Genomic DNA, 21642 nt, shown 5'->3' with positions numbered 1-21642 from the left:
TCATTCGACCATTAATCGCTGTTTAATATTTTTAATTTGGTAAAGTAAATGACGTAGTAATTGCGGCGTATACAGCTTTATTATTTATTATCACCGCTTGTAGCACATGTAGGACTGGGAACCTTCTGGGTCCTGTTTCATAATAAAGTACAAACTAATACTATTAGTCTTGTAGATTTATCTTAATTCAATTACACAGACTTGTACAATAGTAACTTGTACTTTAGTACTTTTTAACTCCTGTAATATCACTAGTAGTCATCCCTATCATGAAAAAAATAAGTATTAATATTATTACCACTACTAGTGAGTTTCTACACTTGTACTATGAACTAATACTATTAGCTTTCATTATGAAACAGGGCCCAGGACTCCGGGAGACTCTTGGGATACTAGGTTCCGCCACCGTCCTTGTTCTTTCACAGAACAAGGCCCACCAATAATTTAAGTATAATGGTGATTTACATATAACTAAACTATAGTGTTGTTGACCTCATTGTTTCACCCTGAGACAAATTAAAAACCAGAAGAAGCCTTAAGGAATTTTTTTTAGTTTATAGCTAAAGCTATCGGAAAACCTCCTTATAAACTATGGGTTCTGTTCCCTTGGACATTGAGAAACAAACTTCTCAAACTCCTGACCCTGGATAAGGCCACGTACTGACCCTCCGATTTCTCCACGATAAACTTCTCAATTCGAACCCTGCAAAGTCCTTTCCGACAAGATCGAGTTTCTTCTAAAGCCCTTTGTGTATTGTAGGTACATTTAGTTACAGGAATCAAGTTAATTCAAATAAACAGTTGTTGTGAGGGTCTCTGAGGGACTGCATCGTATGCCATGACCGAGTCTGGCAAGTGTATGAAGTAAGGATTTAGCAACAAATAAATTATAAATTCCATATTTCTTGTATAACAATAATTTATTGAATTTGAATTTGGTTGAATTAATGAATAATAAACATTGAAAACACAAAAGGGTAAGAAACAATATGTACATACAGATACCAAGAAGAAAGATGGGTTTTAAACCACCACAAACAAAAGATAGTGCGAGTCGAATATTCAGTGTTTATTTTTTTTCTTTATTGTTCTTCGTATTCGTTGTTAATTGAGGATATATTTAAATGTTTAATCACTTTATAGAAAATGTATAAGCTGAAAATTTAGAAATCTAACGTATCAGGAAATAAAGAAAGAAAGCATAAAATAATTTTTTTGTCCTTAAATATCTTAAGTATTTAATATTTATTAATTTCAAATTTCATTATTATGTAATAATTAATATTTATTAATTTCATATTTTATCATTATCTAATATTTAATGTTTTAATATTATAATATTAAATAATAATAAAACATTATATAATAACAATTTTAATTTTAGTTATTAATTTTTAAATATCTTTAATATTTTTTCTTGTATTTCTTAGAATATTATCTTTTTCTTGTGCAAAGTTATAATTTTTCCAGCAAATGTGTAGGGAAAAATTATAATATCTTATGATCGTCTGCAACATTCAACACATTAAGGAAAGGATTTAAGACGGTGAAATCACTCATAGACTTACCTAATTTCTTTTTGTACTTATGTCAATCATCAATATATATTTTAATATGATTATTTCTATAAATAACTGTTTACATAAGTATAAATTTTAATTAAACCAGCAGAATCTTCCAAAAACCTCTCGTCACATATGGGAATGAGGGATCTCAATTACATAATTGGGGGTTAGTGGATATCGTAGGAACTCCTGGAGGGTGAATGCTGGTAGGAGTAGGGCTGCCGCGAAGAGGGTGGTGGGGAACCGCGCTCCAGTCAGTCTCCTTCTTATAGTGCTACCTTCCCCTTCTCCGCCGCAAATATGGTAACTACCAACTTTATTATGTTTTTTATATATAAGTGTATTTTGGTTTTTTATCAACCTTTATTTAAAAAACATGTTCGTATTATTATTTCGTATTTTGCTTCGCCTGGCGTAAAGCTAAAATTTCGAATTATGGTGTTACCTGATCGAAGAGACGTTGAAGTCTCCTGGGCGTTAAAGTCTTTTTTCTATTATTTTAGCAAAGTATAAATACATTCTTTTAACTGTCATTATTTAATTTGTAAACCACACATATTAAAAATTAAAATCAGTTTTACCTTGGTTGTTAGTTATACATTTAAATGTTTCATTTAATTGAAGTCCGTAAGGACAATTATTCTTAATTATGAAGTATCGATATACACGAAACCGGGTACAATATGGTTGGTTAGGAGTTGAGATTAAACGATAATTCTGACTATGATCCTTTGTTTGAATAATTTATAAAACTAAAATCTGTTAATCAAATGTATCTCTTCTAATAAATGATTAGGATTTAATACTTTTAGATTCCCTGTTTATGTAATTAATATAGTATTTATATGATTTGTTTTAAAAAACAAAATTAACTTCATAGTATGAAATTTTTTTAAGATATGGATTTGTACTTTCATTTTTACTTCTATATCGAATAGTAGTATCATCTTTGAATATCAGAAATATTTTTTTTGTATTTTTTAATAATTTTGATATATTAAACTAGTTTTCATTATACATATGATTAAAAAATATTTAATATTAAATATGTGAGGTGGAGAAGAGGCGGGAGGTGGAAGGTGTTAGCAGGTGTCCTGACCTAGATCCAGCTCCTACACACTTTCTACTTACAACTCTCCACGCTTCACCATTTTCTAGTTGCTGGCTCCTGTGTCGTGTCGTAATGCGCCCGGTAAAGGGTTCTGTCCTCTTCGTGTTCCTCGTAAACGGCGAAGGTAAATGTGAAAATCGTGAGCCCTTCGCAAACTAATATCGTTTTACGAGACCTCTAAATTATTCTTTTTTACTGCTTTGTCCTAGTAATGTGAGGGTCTCTCCAGATAGAAGAAATTTGTAAATTTTAAAAATGTTGTTTAATTTGCTGAGAGAAGAGATTCGCTGTAAACTAGGTTAAAAGAAACTTATTTTATATAAGATAAACATTTTTGACTGTTTATCACAAAAATGTCCTTTCATGATTTAAACACAGTTTTCACTTCCTGATGAATAAAATGTCATGCCAAAATATTTAAATAAGACATTTAAGAAATATGGCAGTAATTTAATCAATTTTAATCGTTTTTAAACTTACTTCCTTAGTTGTAATTATATATATTTTTTTTAAATAGTCTCCAATGATTGTCAAGCCAAGAAGAAACTGATAAACGCTTATTTGTTGCAAGTCAAAGGAAACACTTATATAGTCCACAATCTCATTGAGAATACTCATCGATATCATAAACAAACTGTCCGCGTTAAGTGCATGCTTTCTCTGATTCCTTTTTTTTCCCATTAACATTTCATCTCCATTTTATTTTTTTTCCCGCTATTGAATGTCTTATTTGGATATACAAAGTATTTACACTTTCAAAATGAAATCTATACTTTCTTTTTAATGCGAAATTAATTTAATTATCTCGTTAATTTTTTAAAATTTTTTTTATTTAAACTCAGCTCAATAATTACATGTAAAAACAAAACAAAAATACGGTTGCAAAAAAAGATTTTCAAACCTTAAAAATTGCACACTGTTAAACATGTATATTTTCTATACATGTATATATACATTAAATATTACAAATAAAGATATTCCGTTCCAATTTTCACATGTTAAAGTCGATCGTAAAAAAATTGAGCTGAGACCTCGTTGGGGAAAAAAACATAAACCCAAAAAATGGTTCTAAAAAAAAAAAAGTGAAAACCCCAACCCGAAGTAAGAATAACGGACGAAGATAAAGATCAACATCTTTTTTATATATTTAAATGTGATTGAGTTGCAAAAAATGATCAATCAAATCCATTTTGTTTCTCAAAATTTCGATATTCCTGGGCGTGTATTGATTGATTCAGTCCGATTGATATATTATTCGCAAATTGTTTCAATAGCTAGTAACATATGTTTATGTTCTGTATTGGTCTATATGTCAAAATTGTTTTATATACTTTTAACAATTTCTATCACCCCTGTTACGTAATATATATTTCTTTGAGAGTAAAAGTAGTCGTACGAATATGGTCGGAAACGGGATTGGCAGGTTCCCAAGTTGGGGATTCCTCCTCGCCCAGATACCGTTATCCTCTCTTAGGCGATATCGCTTTCGCCGGAGGGTGTGATACATCCGATGAGGATGGAAATGACAAGAGTAGAACAATATGTTGAGAGAGACAGAGAGAGCATTATGTAAAGGCGCAAAGGGGCTATTGTTGGTCCCTTTCACTGAGGCTTGGGCCCGGCAGTTTCGACACACCGGTTTAGTAAGCGGTCATTGGTTTGCCTGGTCGCGGCGCTTGTATCGCAAAGGACACTTAGCTTCAAGGCTCCCAACCTCACCTTCCTCTGTCATCTTAACCGCACTCCGGCTGATCCTCTCTTTATCTGGAAATTCCACCAATATCCCTTATCTAACTTCCCGCGAAGGATACAAGAAAAAGTGGACGATGCAGCGTCCATGCCCTCCCTACAGGATACCGTTACTCGCCAAGGTTTACTCTAGCCTACGCCACAACAAATTGAACCAGACGGTGGCCTAATGGGCCACTTCGTTTCCTCTGCGGTTCCATAAGGAAATTACTTCGTCCGCACAGAAAAATAATAGCTGTTGCGCTTCTTAGGCTTTTACTTGACAGTTGTAATATTCTAGAGGCGTTAATGCCTTCCTGTAATTATGTCATTCGCCCCTCCGTAAAAGTGCGAAGTCATCAACTTATGTGAAATAAATGTGTATTCGGTTACTTACAAAATAGTCAATCTGCAAAATAAAGGAAATTCTTATATTACCGTGGAAAATGTGTTATGCACATTATAATTTCACATTATGGTTTATACAAATAAATTTATTTCGAAATATTAATACTTCTTGGCAATAAATTATCCATTATAAATGTCTCTTTCATCCAGATGATGATTATTAAGTGCATTTGAATAACGAAAAAACATCCGAAATTTATTAGATAAAATTATTTGTCATGAAAAAAGTTTATAAAGTAGATATCGATTGTTTAATTCACATTAGTGCTAAGTTATTTCCACCAGTTTTACAAACAATACAATTAAAGGTTATTTTTCCAACAGAATAGATTTAGAATTTATATCTAAATCTGTTGTCAATAAATAGTTGAAAGGTTGTAATTTTCTTAAAAGAGGGATCTTTAGTTGTATTGTTTGTAAAACTGGTGGAAATAACTTGTAAAAGTGGAAACTAATAAATAGCACTGCTGTGAAGTAAACCATCGATATCTACTTTATAACATTATTTACAACTTAAGATTCATAGGCTTTTGTAATGAAAACTATAACGGGTTTGCACCTACGCATTGTTTTTATTATACCCTTAATGTTCCGTAAATATATGACGTAGTACGATGCTATAAAGTGTTCTTTAATAAACGTTCTTGTCTATTTAACAAAACATCTAAGGCTGGTAGTTCCTAAAATTAACACGTTAAAATAACCTCTTTAAATATCAGTATGAATTAGTAATTTGATCGGGATATGTTGAATAAAACAGGAAATGGAATATGAAATTAATTGTATCTAGGTCTCCTCTATATGAAAAATCATTTCATACTATAGTCTTCACGATCATTATCAGTGTGTATCATTGTATCATTATCGTCTTGCGGTTATTCAAAATATCTGGATCAAAAATCTTATTATTAAATTTCTATTACTTTCGCTCAATAATGTATTTATTACATTGAAAAACACTGAAAATCAACGTCATATAACTAATTGTTATAATTGTATAATTTCTTTTCAGTAAAAAAGTTTAGGGAAAATCCTAGCTTTAAAAAAAAAATGTTAGACTCAACAAATTATTTTTTTTTTCCAAAATTGTTCACAATATATTTCTTTTTTATTCTGTATATTTATGTTAATTTTTAGCATGGTTATTTGGTAAACCACTTTCTTCTTATTCTATTTTGAGTACATAGGATCGTAAAAGATTATAAATAAACAACTTTTTTAAAATAATATTCTTCCTTTATTAATTATAACTGAAATTTATTTATCTATAATATAAATAACAACAAATGTGCTTCTATGTAACTTTTCATCTTATAGTTTAGGTCAGTGGCCTCCAAATAATTTATTTTTCCAGATTATTCAATATTAAGATCCCCCGAACCATACAGAACCCGACCGTGTAAAAAAAAAAAAAATGATTAAAAAACATTCTAGCATGAATATTAAAAGCAAAATATATTTGTATTTCAAATTAAAATAATAAAGTAAAAATTTAAAATAAATGATAATTTTGCAAAGTTATTTTTGTTTTATCACAGTCTTCGGATCCCAGTAACAAATATTAATGTCTGGAGTGTGTTACCAATTTTGTCTTGACCTTAGAATAATTAAAAAAAAAAAAAAGATTTTTTCGACGATTTTAGGAGTTGCTCTTTTTTACTAACCTTGAAAGTCTGTAGACAGTTACCTGCTATTTGTTGTATTTAATATATTTTTAAAAATATTAAGGCATAAAGAAATTAATTTGTTAATAATGTCTTTGTATATTGAAGTACAATGAAAGTCTTGAATGCCCTATTAATTTTTTCTTAAGACTGTTCGAACAAATTATATATTTATATAGCAGACCAAAGACTCTTGGGCGACCTTTGGCATTTATGCAAGATCTGTTCAGGAGCGCCAAGTTAATGAAATACAATGCTTTTACAATCTGCCGTGGACATGCACGAATTACATTGCACAGGAAATACAAACATACAATGTTAGATTTATCTTTATATTAAGTCAAAGGACAAAAATTTATAAAATATTTTTTCATTATCAGTATGTGAGTTTTGAAATTTTTCGTATACTCCAGTCATTGTACAAGTTATTAATTTTTAAATGTTCGGGATTAAACCGTCCGTCATTTTTGCATTTCGACATTTAAATGAATCCTTCCTTCTCTGATCTGTTTTTCTTAAAAATAAACTATTGAAGCCCATATTATAATATGTGGGCAATTCTGTCTTGACCTTAAGAATAATTATTTTTTTAAAAAAATTTTTGGACGGTTTTAGGAGTTGATCTTTTTTACTAACCTTGAAAGTCTGTAGAGAGTTGCCTGGCATTTTCTGTTTTTATTGATATTCTAAATATATATACCTATAGAACACTATAAATATAAGATTATCCAACTTTTCAGTATTATAACTAAATCTTCAATTAATATTGAATGGAATAGATGATATATATAGTTTAATTGACTACATTATATTAGACTTGAGAAGAAGTGCCTTAAACATTTTTAGTGTTTGATGTGAGAGTGTTAAATGAAACATTAAGATTATCCAGTGGCCAGATTGGACAAAATGTTGGAAATTTAAAATAAATTAATAAAGAAAAGTGAGGCTAAACGGGTCTACTTGATGGATGAGTAAATTTTTATCCTAAGTTTGTACTAAGTTAGTCCTGTTCACCGAAAATAAGTCTTTTATTTTTAAAACTAAAATCTGCATTACTATAAAATTGAAAACTAATTAACATAAGGAACTGTGCTCCCGCCTACTCACTAACTTTCTAAATTCTTTCATTCTTTAAACTACTGAATAATTAATTATTATCTAATATTTGTTGTCAGCACTACAATCGCATATAACAATTAAACTTCAGTTGAGTTCCTTCGTTTTAATTGATTTAATTTACTTAGGAATGAGGTTTAGATTGACGTGTTATTATGTCAATAATAAACTTTTATATTCGCAATTTACTTTCACTGAGAATTCCTTTCTAAAGGAAAAATAAAATGACTCCATATGCAATAGCTTTCGATCGGAATGTTCTTTGTTATTTCAAATCACACCATGAACACCCATGAGACGAATGTCATTAGCATATTTTATCAATTTTTCATACTTTTTCTCTTTGCTTGACGTTGCAGAGAAAACGTGAACTGATAAATTGAAGATAGGTTGTCGGCGGTAGGGGTTTATAAGTTGTGTCCTTGCTTGCTGGAGCATACAACCTTTTCTGTAACGGGACCATGAAAGGCTATAACCGGTTTATGATTCCTTTCTCAATTTAATAAAACAATTTCGTTTGACTCTTATTTTCTAAAGTTTTTCAAAAATTTTAACTGATTCAGTTCAGGCTACCATTAATTTACTTCGTTAAAAATAATTAAATTTTGTGAATGTTTATAATCAATATTCCTAATTCTGGAATGTATTTCAATTTTATTTGTATTATATTTGTATAAATAATTTTTAGTTTAAAAGTGCTCGTGCAATGGTGAAATATTTTATGCTAATTCTACTTTGTTTTAAATTATAATTATGTGATTTTTACTACTACATATCATTAGATGTATACAAGAATTAATTCCTTCAATTTTTTTTGTAATCAATAAACACATAGATTATTAATAGAAAATCAGTGCGGTTAAAAGGACGCAAATAGTAATAAAACTACAAATTATGAGCCGAATTGTCGCCCCAATCTGCAGGACTTCCTCAGGATTAAAAAGATTAAAACAACGTAAGAGAATAGATAACAGAAATAAAAATAAACTAATTTATAGCTAAAAATTATTTAAAATACCTGAACATTTATATAAAAATGTACAAAGTAGATTTAAAAAAAAAAAAGGTATACAGTGAAATGTATAAATAAAGAAGAATTAAAAAAAAAATACATTAAAGAATTAAGGAAAAAATAAAAAATAAAGACTAAAGACTGGAAAATTAGTGAAAAAAGGAAAATAATGAAAAAAATTGTAATAATTTTAAATTGTGGGTATTGAAGCAATGATAGGCCACTCACTGTTAAAGGTATCTCTCAAATCATTAGGATTGTAAAACTGTGAACTTTAGTGCGTGTTCTCATTGTACAATAATAAAGATGAATCTTTAGGTCTTTATTATCTAAACAACAAGGTTCATACTTGAAAATTAAAACATAAACATTCAGTTTTTTAGATAACAAAAAAACACACACAAGTACTTCATTATTAATTAATTGTAATTGATCAAAAGGCGAGAGGTTTCAAATGGGTTTGCCACTAAAACAAATGTAAAATAATGAAACATTAAATGAATTATAATTAAACATATATTTAAAAGAAATATACTGAAGAAATAAAAATGTTGATAATAATTTCGACAGTGGCGAACCCATTTGAAACACTCTCTTTGCTAACGTCAACTATTGCCGCTGAAGACGTTAATCTTGCCACCACAGAACCATTCTTTGAATCCTCTTTATCCCCCTTACTATCTTCGTAGCAGAATCGGTAGATAAGCCTGTTTCAGAAGTAGCGTTGAGCCCGCTATCAAATGTTCTCCCGCCAATGGGCTAATTGCTCAACTGATTGTGAGTTGGGGTGAAGGCCTCCTATGTGAAAATGAAATTGATGTAACCAAAGGGAGGAAACTGATAGGGCCTCTGCCATCTCCCTCATAGATCCTATCTCCAGTAATTAGGCGCTTTCCCTCTCTGTAACGACCGCTTGTTATAACTTCAATGGCAAAATTAATATTTAACTAACTCATTAACTTTTCCCATTTTAATGGTTCGTTATCACTTTATAATGATATTCTCAGTGACGAATTTGTAGTTCTATATCTGGCACAGATTACAATTACTGGACAGGAATCGTTTAGCACAATTTTTAAGCTAACTTCCACAAGTGTAAAGGGTTTTAACTAGATCTTCATGAATAAATTCATGTAGTTTCAAATTAAAAGCAGAGTAATGACCTTACTCATGCTTGATATGCAAAATCACTTTCAGAACCATCTGCAGACTGTGAGTCTATCATGACTTATCTTATTAATTAATCCACAATGAAAGCTACAACACATGCTGTTTAGAATATTAAATTAAAATATTAATTAGATGAATACCTTTTTGGTTTTTTTTAATTTGGTATTTTTTAACTATAGTAAATAAATAACGTTTGACCTTATGGCCTCATTTTTTACACATAAAAACCTAGTATTCCACTTTGAATTTGATGTTATATTGATAATTTTGTTTCGAAATAGTGTATAACAACTGTAATAGTGTCAGCGAGTTCATTCACACCATATTTACTAAAAATTTAATAAATTAAATCATAAAAAATTATAGTTAAAAATAACATAAACGTAAGAAGACAAGTTCACTATTTACAATCAGCCAGGTGAAAAAACCGAACTAGGCTTATCATCCTATTTGTGAAGGGAAAATCAGGCCTTCTTTCTTTTCTCGAGGACTTTTCTGTCCTCCACGTTATAAATGCTTTAAGCTAAGCTAGATGGTAGTAAAATATTAAACTGGATATAAATAATTAATCTTTTTTACGCCTATAATTACGCATTTAAAGCAATAAGATTACACAAAATATTTAAAAAAAAATTAAAATAAAGTTAACAGTTGAAGTGTGAATGTCATAAAATTTTACATTTTTTTTTATAAAGTATTGATATACATTAATAAGAAAATTACATGAAATAGTAATGGAAAATTATTGATAGTAGGTAAGAAACCGGATGATGGAGAAAGAAGTCCGAAACATCGTTTCAGAAAGTGAAAAATAAACATTAAAAAAGTGTTATGAGGTTTTATTAAATTTCTAGAAATTATTATCAGTTGAAAAAAAATTTCTATTTCAATTTTAAATTATAAACTAATAATTTCATAAGTTGAACGAATTTTTAGCTTAATTTTTTCTATTATTAGAAGAAATAAGTCATAATCTTTTTTTCTTATGATTTATGTAAATATACTTGATTAATAAACGTTCATATATGTTTTCTAGGAACTAAAAACCTAGCGTTCACTTCTGGTTTGAAGAGGTTGACTGCAGTATTTCTGCAGGTTCCTAACCTACTTTTCTTTTTTAATCTGATATTAAGAAGGACGAATTAATTTTTACCGGAGCATTCTATTATTAAGAGTCGATGACTTTGTTTTGTGTTCTTTCTCAAGGTTCAGAAATGTACTGTCACTTAAAAGGAGAGGGTGATGAAGGTCACCTCGATTTTAGTGGAGCTGACAAACCTGTTTCTGGTTCCACTCTTTTAATAATTTACTTCAGAGGAGGCAAAGATGACTTCTGTTTATGTCTTTGATAAAAGCTTTTTCTTTCTATAATAGAACAATATGTACTTTAATCAATGTATATTAAATAAATTACAACTTATTTTATAATGAACATAATTATATTTTCTGATTTCATTTCTGAATATATCCATTTTTATATATTCATTGATATGTCATCGCAGAAAAAATATAAAAATAAGTAATCAAGGAAACTATGAAAGATTAGGTTCTTTTCCGTTTAAAACATTTACTTCTACACATATAAAATATACTATACTTCTACTGCATGTAACCTACTCATAATATGCTAAGGCAAATATTAAAAACTATTTCATACTTAAATTTAATTTATAGATAGATAATATAAAGTAACATTTTTTGAAATTTTAAGATAGTATGCTCAGTAAATTCAAATAAAGGATAATTACAAATAAAATTCTCTCCTAAGCACCATTCCAAATATTTTTAAAGCTCACAATATCGCTGACAATAATTTTTAATATCTCTTTTATATAAAAACGGTTTTAGTCATCGCCTTTTTTCATATTTTATTTTACAATCCGAGCAAAGAGTAGAACAATTTAATTAGTTGTATATTTTGTAAAATAGGGGTTGGTCCACTATTGGGAGGACAAAGAGTAACTCCTTCGTAGTAATAATATAAAAAGTAATTTTTTATTTATATTATTATTATCTGCCTTTTTCAGATTTGAAATATATAAAAGGGTTTAAATTATCTGTCAAAAAAGGTAAATCATTATTTTTCAATATAAAAATAAAATTATTTCACAGTTTTTAACTTATACTAGAAAAAGAATCAGCTCAAATAAAGGTATATAATGACTTTCTTCGTTATTTCTCTTTCATTAAAACTAATTTATTATTATATAAAAACTTATTTCACTTTGTTATTTCATTATTTTATAATGAAAAGAAATGATAATCATACCAATTATAAACTAGAAAATTGATGAGATAGGTTCGCTTTCCGTATAATTTGTTTTTACAATTGATCAATTTTTCTTTTTTATAATTTGTAAGTTTATTATTTTAATTATAGCAAAAAAAATTATTGTTGTTCAATACTTTTTTATATTACAAGCAATTTATTATATTTAAATTGCTTGTAATATAAAAAAGTATTTCTATTGCAATTAAATATAAATTTATGATTTAAATTTCAATACTTTTTTATATTATAAATTAAATTTTAGTGAGAGTGAAAATGTCAGGTTCAAAATATCAAGTTGTTATAAACTTTTATTTCAACCGTTTTTTTTTTATTTTGTAAAAAAAAAAATTAAAATATTTTTCATTATTATAAAATTAACTATCAAAAACATTTTTGAGTCTATTTCAGCCTTATCCCCGAAAATGTTATGTTATATGTGTTAATAAGTACAAAATTTAAAATATTTGTGTATAATTATAATTAATTAAGGAAGTATAATTCAGTTTTCTGAGGTATATCACTATCATTTTAAAATTCTCATAACCAATAATTTGGGTTTGAGTACTTAAACACCGATAATTTACAAAGAAAGACACATTCAAATATTTTAAATTTATGAAACAGCTACAATAACGTTTATTATTTAAATATTCATTTATTCATCAGCTAAAATAAAATAATGCTATTTCTTAATCAAATAATGTTGTATGAACCGAAATATATACTCATGATTATAATTTACAGGAGTGAACGTTACTAATAAATAGTAAATTTCATGCAGAGAAACTGTGACTGATTGGAAGGTATGGCGGGGAGTTCAGCCGAAAAATCCATTCCACTCCCTAGTCGCCGAGATCTTTTTGTTTCCGTAAAAAAAAAGCCGGGGAAACACACCTCTTTGCAAGAAACTCTCTAATCCTTTGTTCGGAAAGGATCTCAAATCCATTCATGAAATACATTCTTTTGAATTCCAAAGCAAGCCGCACCCTCTGCTTACAGCAACTGATCTTTAACTAGACGCCCCAAGGACGTAAACGTTTCCATAGTAGCCCCCTCTACTTTGTAGATAAGCCACATAGCTTTGAGAGACAATAAAACAAATATGTCATTTTCCATGGATTGTTCATAGTCCGTTGAAACTCACTTAATGCATATTGTTTTTATTAAGATCCTCGTTTGCTACAATTGACTATACAGAAGAATGATTAATGAAAGGTCATTAATTTTATTTGAGTTCAATAAAAATTTCAGCCGTATCAATAAAATTGTTAGAGTATAATTTAGTTCCTTTAAGACTGAAGAAAAATTTTTGTCGAATATGAATCAATTGTGAAAAAAAATTAACACATCTTGAATATTCTTGAATAAAAATATATCAATTCACTTTGAAATTAAGAACTATTATATTTCAAGAAGTATATACGCGGAATTCAGTATATCTAAGCAGTTATAAGATGAGCTTTTTTTAAAGCATTAGAGTTTACGTGATAAAAATAACATTAATAGAAATATTCCTTTATTTTATTTTAAGATAGGAAACTATTATACATTTTTATAATAAAATAAACTATTTGAGGATGTTTGCTATCACGACCAACTCATTCCATTTTTGTAAATTTTACAGGAGAACCGAAAAAGTTCTCATGTCCACAAATTGGAACCTAATTTCTTAATTTGTTTTTCATTACAAATAATCTGCATAGTTTTCCATTTCCAGCCTAATCTAATTACTAAGCACGTGATAAGCCTAATTAAATTTTAAAGAGCTGGTTTTGATGCAAACAAATTGTTTTTCATTTATTTGTAATTTTTCTCAAAAAAAAAAAAAAAAAAATTAAAGTGAAGTGGTTTTAGCATTGACTCAATATTCTCCATTTGCTTTAGTTGGATCAGAAATAGTTCATTCCTACAAACAAGATAAAACTTTAAAGTTTAATGCTATAAATATTGTTGAATGTGGAGAAAGATCATACATCTTAATTTTTTAATAAAATCAGAAATTTATTCACAAAAACAAATGAAATCACAAACAATTGTTTTTATTTAACGTTTTCTTCTTTGGCTGGATTTGATGCAGATGACAAATCTTCTTGCCTCATTTTAGGTGGAAATGAACTAGGACTGAGTTATACTTCTTCCTGGCGTTATACAGAAGAAGTTCTTATATTTTTAAGGGGAAACTTACGAAAAATGCTATGAAGTAAATTTACCTAAAAAATTGAATAAGCTGGTTTTGATAGCGACCGCTTCATTTATCAGTGTATGTCTTTTATAATAAAGATTCATAACTATTATATTTCTTAATAGTACCCAAGGTTCTTGGCTCTCGCCTATAACTATGAGCCATGCCTCTCTTTAAGTTCCACCAACATCTTACTGTCCTGTAAGCAGTCACCCACTCAACAATTTTCGGTTTCATTGGCCTCTTATCTAGTATATATTATCCCTTTTCTAAGTTTTACTTTTATTTCCATTTTAATATCTCCACAATTATTAATATACAAATATTATTTCGTTTTTTTACACATAAATCGTGATAATGGTATTTGTTCGTGTCAAGTAGACTTACAACTGCAGACCAATCTTTCGGCTGGAAATAATGAAAAAAAATCATGTATGTATGGATAAGTATATGGGGACAAACTCAAAAAATATATGTTATTTATATTATATTTATTTTAGGAAAATGTTATTTATATTATAGTTATTTTAGGAAAATTTTCAGGCCACAAGTCTCCCAAATAGCTTTTAACAAACGTGAAAAAATAAGCTGACTATATTGTAAGATTATAAATAATTACTAGTGAATCGTTTTATAATTTCTCAATCTTGTTAATCCTGAAGCTTAGATTTCAAGTATTATTTTGTTTATTTATAATTTCATACATATTTGTTTTCAATATCAATTTTTTTATACGTTTATTTTTTTTATTTTGAATTAGAATTTAGAGTTTAGGCCTACACTTCTTGTATCTCTAGTTTCTTACCTCATTTCTCAATCGATATCCGATTATCTATGGATACGTCAAAAAAGAAGATGGCCTCCAGATCTTTTTTACTATGATACATTACATACATTACATACATACTAGCCTAGCAGTAACTGTGGTCCTACTAATACAAGTTTTTATTAGAAAATATTATATAATCAGTCCGGGATCCATGAAGAAAAAATCATTATTACTCTTTAAAAAAGAGTAAATTAGCTAAAATTTAAGCACTGATAGAACTCGCTAAATAATAACCAAGATACAGTTCTTAAAAATCCAACATATGCTTACAAATAACAAAAAAATCAGCACTTTATTTTATTTTAATTTATTTAGATATCTTGGAAATTAATTGTACATAGATAACCAATAAAAAAGTATTGTAGTGTACATAAATAGGTTATTCTTGAATTCTCAAAGATATCTGTGCGTCTGATTTGTTTTTGAGATTTTTAAGTTTTTCAAAACCTTTTTTTATACAAATAAACGAGTTTTGATTACAGAGCCGGTGATTCACAGCTGGCAAACTTGCAGTTTGGTTAGTTATATAATATTTTTTTAGTTAAATGTCAAGAGAATAATTTATTATTATATTTCTCTGAATGAACTCCCGGTCTTAAGTTAGTGTCTTAACGTGATAATGTATATCTGGACATTCACTAGTGGCATTTTATGAATTATAAACAATTACCCAAAACTTTTTCCAATTCATTTTGATATTTGGTATCTTCTATTCTGATAGCATACACTGGGTTAAAACGATTGCACACTTCTTTCCCTACCGGTTTGAAAATCAGTTGTGAAATTGGCGAGACGATAAAGAGAGACACAATACACATGTAACTATTCATTGTTCTAACGCTATTCATCGACACATGAACCTTGTGTCCCATTCAATAGTTCGTTACCGTCCTTCGATTTCTAACCGCCCTTTCGGCTCTACAGCAGGTGCACAGTCACTGCCTACATAATTTATAATAGGCGGGTTCGGGGTAAACATTCGGGTTCGGCGTTGAGGTTGCCGGTGTCGATCTTTCAGCAACTTTCCTCCATAGGGGTCAGTCTCCCACCGCTTTCTAAGGGATCCTAGGGAAAACAAGCGTCTTCCTCAGCACTCCTCATGATTATACCTTCCAAGCCTGACATTCGTTATTCACTGTCTGATTCATCGATTATAGGAAATACTAAGTGTTTAGGGAAATAACTCAATTCAGTATTATTATTTAATAAATATCACATCAGGAACTTACCGCTACCTATCGGCAAGGTTCCTTACCAGAAGTCAACTTTTATTATTTTGAGGCCAATGTACAAATAGCCTACAAGAATATTGCACTTCTTACAATTATTATTTTCATGTTATTTTATAAATGTTAAGATTGATGATCTACCAAATAAACCAGATTTTATTGAAAAATAAAAAAAAATGTATATATTAGGAGAGTGAAAAAGATTTTGATAAGAACATTTCATAAGAAATTATTTAGAAACAAAAAAAAGTAAAACATCCATCAAATAAACCAGATTTTTTGTTAATAGAAAGCAATATGTTGGAAGAGAGGAATTGATATTCAAAAATATATTACTTAATAAATGATGTGGAGGCAGTAAATAAAAAATATTAGTAGGCCACTTATCAACAAGTCCCTTAAGCAGAAGTCAGCTGACCTGAAATTCAAGAGAAAACAGTTGAGATGTTAACAGAAGACAGGATCATTTTTTTTTTTGTATGTTAAAAGATTAAATGACTATGAATGAGCACAACAACATGAGTTTGAGCAGAGGGAATTAGAGAAGGATAAAGAAAAAGGAGAAAAACAAGTATCACCTCCAATTCCCATTTTAGAAAGAACTTCAATACATAACATATACGTTTTACACCACTCCCCCGTCCCCCTCCAGATCATCTCCTAAATTAATATTTTATTTTATTAACATAAAAGTTTACTCCACTGTTAGTTTAGTTACCATTATTACTGTATAGTAAATATAATTATTACAAGTGAGACTGTAACCTGTTTTTTATATATAATGATTAATTTATTTCTGTGCTTAAAAATTCTAAAAAGTTTAATGTGAAAATGTTTGACCCAGGAAGTTTACTTCTTATCCGAATTCCAAGATGAGCAAAATTTACATTTGATGTACTCTTTGATATTCAAGCTTGCGGTTAGACACTAGATTAGGTGCATCATATCATACGAAAACTTTTTTAAGCACAAAAATATCCTTTTAAGAAAAGAACGAACTACAACCGAAACTTTATCTAAAATTTTACAATACCAAAGGTACAAAGATTTGTAATAGTATCTTTTCTATTAAAAGTCCCCAAAATATAAAGAAATACAATCATTGGTGTATTTAATTTTTCTTCAAGGAAATTTGGGTATCAAATGAAAAATTCGTTATAAAGAAAATGAAAAATTCCCTCTTCATTGTTTTTTCAACCGAGTACTGAATGCTAGTATAAAATAAAATCTTGAAGTACTTGATAAAATTGTGTATTTTTTTTATATATAAAAAATTAAAATTAATTTTAATCTAAGTTAAGTTTCCAATTTTTTTTTTAAATATATTTTATTGTAGGAAGATAGTCCTGGTGGCGGTCAATAAAGGTATACAAATTGAAAAAGAAAAAAAGAAAACTACTTATTGTTAACGTTTAAGGTTAGGTAGGAATATCTTCCTGCAATCTACTTCATACGGTCAACTACCTTCTTCGTCAACTATTTTAAATTTGAAAAAAAAAATTTTTCTAACAAAGGATTTGTGAACATTTTTACAACTCATCTTTTATTGTTTTGAACTTATAATGCAAATAGCCTTGAAGAATAGAATATTGCAATTCATGTTATTTCATGAAGGTTATGTTTGATGATCCATTAGCTAAACCGGAGTTTATCTCTAACGAAATGGGTATTTTGCAAAAGTTAAAAGGATATTGAAAAGAACATTTCTTAATGAATGATGTGGAGGCATTAAAAAAAATACAAAAAATCAATCAAATTAACCAGATTTTATTAAAAGAAAAAAAAACAAAAAAAAAAAAAAAATAGAAGAGAGGTATTGATGTTGAAAAGAATGTTTCCTAACAAATGACGTGAAGACAATAATAAAAAAAAATACACTTAATAAAACTGATTTTATTTTAAAAAATCAATATTACAAGAGTGAAATAAAAAAATTCTTAAAGAAATGATGAGAAGACATAAAGAATTAGATGAATAAACAGCAATAAAGAGTGGATGGAACATGTTGACTAATATTAGTTCAAATGACTATGCATTAAAGAACATGACAATACATTTTGTTTGAAAGAATTTTGGCTAAAGAATTAGTCTTAATTATTACCTACTCCAAATGACTTCCCAAATAAAATGCTACACTTACTAAATCCTTGTTCGATGTCTCATAAGTTACAATAAATTGTAGTATAATTTATTCTCATCAAGTTAAATATGTTAACAGCACTTTAAAGGAATAATGTATAAAGTATAAAATACAAACAAAATCAATTAGTGGTTTATTTTAATTTTCATAGGGAAAATTCAAAATAAAATTGAAAATAATTTATGGATTTAAATTAATAATTTTTAACTTAATACTTAATTTTCTCTTTTAAATTAATAGTTAATTTAAGCTCTACTCCATGAGACCAAGTGGCGTCATTTTACGTCTTTAAATATAATTATGATATTAATATTAGACAGTAAAGACACGTTGGTGTCAAATATTTGGAGATATTTATCTGATATTTTTTCGTTCAGCTTTCTGCTCCAAATCTGGGAAAATAAGAGATAACATAGATATCCTTATAAGTACCGCGAATCTCTAAGGTATTCTTGCAGTTATTGTATTAGATAACCAAAAGTCGACATAATACTCTACTTAGTACTATACGGAGACAAAGACTGAGTAGCACAGAAAGCTCAAGAGGAGCATAGTGATAGCATGCAGCAGAAGAACATGACTCGAATTGAAAAGGTAACCCCGCCTGAAAGAGGCCCAAACTCCCTCACGTGCTTTGGAATCACTTACTAAGTAACGGGCCAAACGTGCTCATTTCTCTTCACTCTTTATGGCCAACAGAACAAAAGTGAACTCTTATATAGATTGTTAGTTTCAAGAACTAGATTTTAATATAGAATTTATTTAGAAGAGGAAAAACATGGGATCAAACAGAGACAATTCAGTTCCTTGTATTTTAAACAGCCGTGGTTATAGATAAATTAAAATTTTATATACAATCCCGTAGCACACAATCCATACATAAGAGTATAAGAACAAATAGAAAAAATACCATGGAAAAACTTCTCTTCAAAGAGCAAAGACGGAGCACATACATACGACATTCGGATTACCGACTGTCACAGAATTCATATTGAGGAGACATATAGACATTTTTGATAGCCTCCAGTGCTGTACGAACCCATTATTTAGGGCACTGACACCGACCGGACGGCCACGAAGGTGGCAGACACACACAAACAGGCTCAGGCTCGACTGAGTACAAGTAACTAAATTATTTTAATAAATCAACCAAAATACAGACTACCCCTTTCCAAAAGATCATATTTCCTCAACCTCCTCTTCAAATGCATTACCAATGTAGAAAAAGAGGCTATCCTTAACCCGTTTTCCCCATCATGAAATAAATCTCATGCACACAGGGGCTAAAAAAAAAAATATATGATAGAAAAGGAAAAAAATAATTTTAATATAAATATTTCAACATAATATTAATCAAAAGTTATAAAAATATATTTAATGATAATGAGTACTATAACATATGGTGAAATAGGTGAGATTTTTTTTATTACTTTTGATATTTTTCACTTATAGAAATTAAAAAGGATATTTATATTTCATCTATTTTTATCTATAGAAATATAGCGAATGCTAAGAAAACTGCAAGAAATATTCATTATTTTTTTATCTTATTGGAGTTATTGTCAATTCATGTGCACGTAAGTTTCGACATAATGTCCCATTTTTTTAAAAACAAATACAAGTTCCGAGTAATGATATATAATATATATGATAGATATATAATGATATTAAAAATTTTAAGATTCATTAGAACTTTTTCTACATGTGCAAAGATTTTTTAGTCGTCTAAATATTTTACAGGTGAGATGAGACCAAGATTTCTAGGCTAATTGGTAAGAAGCCAAGATCCATTATTATTCCTATGCCTAAAGTGTATAGAATCCATACACTTTTGGTATCAGGAATATTATTTTAAGCCGTTGTTAAATCCAGAAATTAAATCTTCAAATATCCTCATACAAGACTAAAAAGACAAGAAACTGCTCGTAGATTCCGACTATTGCAACATTTACTAGACAAACGGTCTAAATTGCCAATCCATTACAAAAGACTGATCTACATGACTATTATAAGGCATATCTGGACATACGGAGTTGAGCTTTGGGGCTCCACTAAACCATCAAATTCCTCTAGAATCCAATCCTTACAGTCCAAAATCCTTCGTAAAATCCTTAATGCTCCTACTTTGTCACAAATCAAGTCATCCATCAGGACCTCAATATTCCATATGTTGCCGATTTGGCCAGAACCAGATACCGTTCCTTCCATAATAAACTTCTCAACCACCCACATCCACTTGTTTCTAACCTGGCTTCTCCTTCATTACCTAATAATCCTCCTAGGCGTCTGAAAAGAAGATGGCCTCGAGATCTAGTTTATCTGATAGAGTTCTATCAGTGGGTAGATTCTCCACATGTTTTTATCATGTTACTATGTCACCTACAGCAAATTTACTTGTTGTATATATGTGTATACAGTTGTAAATATCAATAAATAAATTATTAAAAAAAAAAAATCTTCAAATTTTTCTCAAAAAACTCAGTGGCTTAGGTGAGAAAATCAAACTAAAATTCTGCCCAATTAATCAATTGAATTATTAGTAAATAGCAAAATATTAAAATAGAATTGGATAAATTTTTTTAAAAAATTGAAACTCTGAATAGTATAGGTTTTCCTACAACAGAAAGTTAAATAAAATTTGTCTGAAATCTTGTGAAATTAGAAATCGTTTCCTTTATCAATGGAAAAATCTCAACCACTAACCACAAAACCCTAAGCAACTTTATGAATTGTGGGTGCATTTAGTTTCTCAAAGTCTTCCCACAGTTTCTATTTCTTCTTGAAATATCGACAAATGACATAACCGAGTATTGTGAAGGAGTGAGCGGGAGGGGTATAATTTTCATAGTTAAAGTTCATAGGTTGTCTTTTAAATAAATATTATAAATAATATTCAAACGATTTAAATATTATGAAGTACAAAGAAAAGGTTTAAATCTCTATTGTCAAAAACTTTAAATAAAATTATTTGATAGAAGCTATGAAAAATTATTAAACAATTCATATATTCCATGTATCGGGAAATAACAGAAATGAAAGACACAATTTTATCATTAAAGACGTCGAAAAAAATTATAAAAATGGCAAAATCCACAGATATATTTTAATAAATATTATTAAAAATATAATTCTAAAATAACTAGTCTTCTATTATATGTATATAATACATTTATAACTAATTCAAAAGTAATGTTTATCTTGGAAAAATTATGGTCA

At 28.9% G+C, this 21642-nt stretch overlaps 1 protein-coding gene across 1 annotated transcript in view; it reads left to right on the top strand.

Moving 5' to 3' along the window:
* Positions 1 to 1803: 1803 nt before the first annotated feature.
* Positions 1804 to 21642, top strand: part of Cht7 (chitinase 7) — a 137440-nt gene continuing 117601 nt past the window's right edge. Inside the window, exon 1 of the mRNA XM_014439288.2 lies at positions 1804 to 1868. Coding sequence (XP_014294774.1) covers positions 1866 to 1868 — 3 coding nt within the window. The 5' untranslated portion in view covers positions 1804 to 1865. The remainder of the gene's footprint in view (positions 1869 to 21642) is intronic.

The sequence above is a fragment of the Halyomorpha halys genome, unplaced genomic scaffold (assembly GCF_000696795.3).
Source record: "Halyomorpha halys isolate HHAL.00 unplaced genomic scaffold, Hhal_1.1 Scaffold82.1, whole genome shotgun sequence".
Lineage (NCBI taxonomy): Eukaryota > Metazoa > Arthropoda > Insecta > Hemiptera > Pentatomidae > Halyomorpha > Halyomorpha halys.
This window is presented reverse-complemented; position numbering and strand designations above follow the sequence as displayed.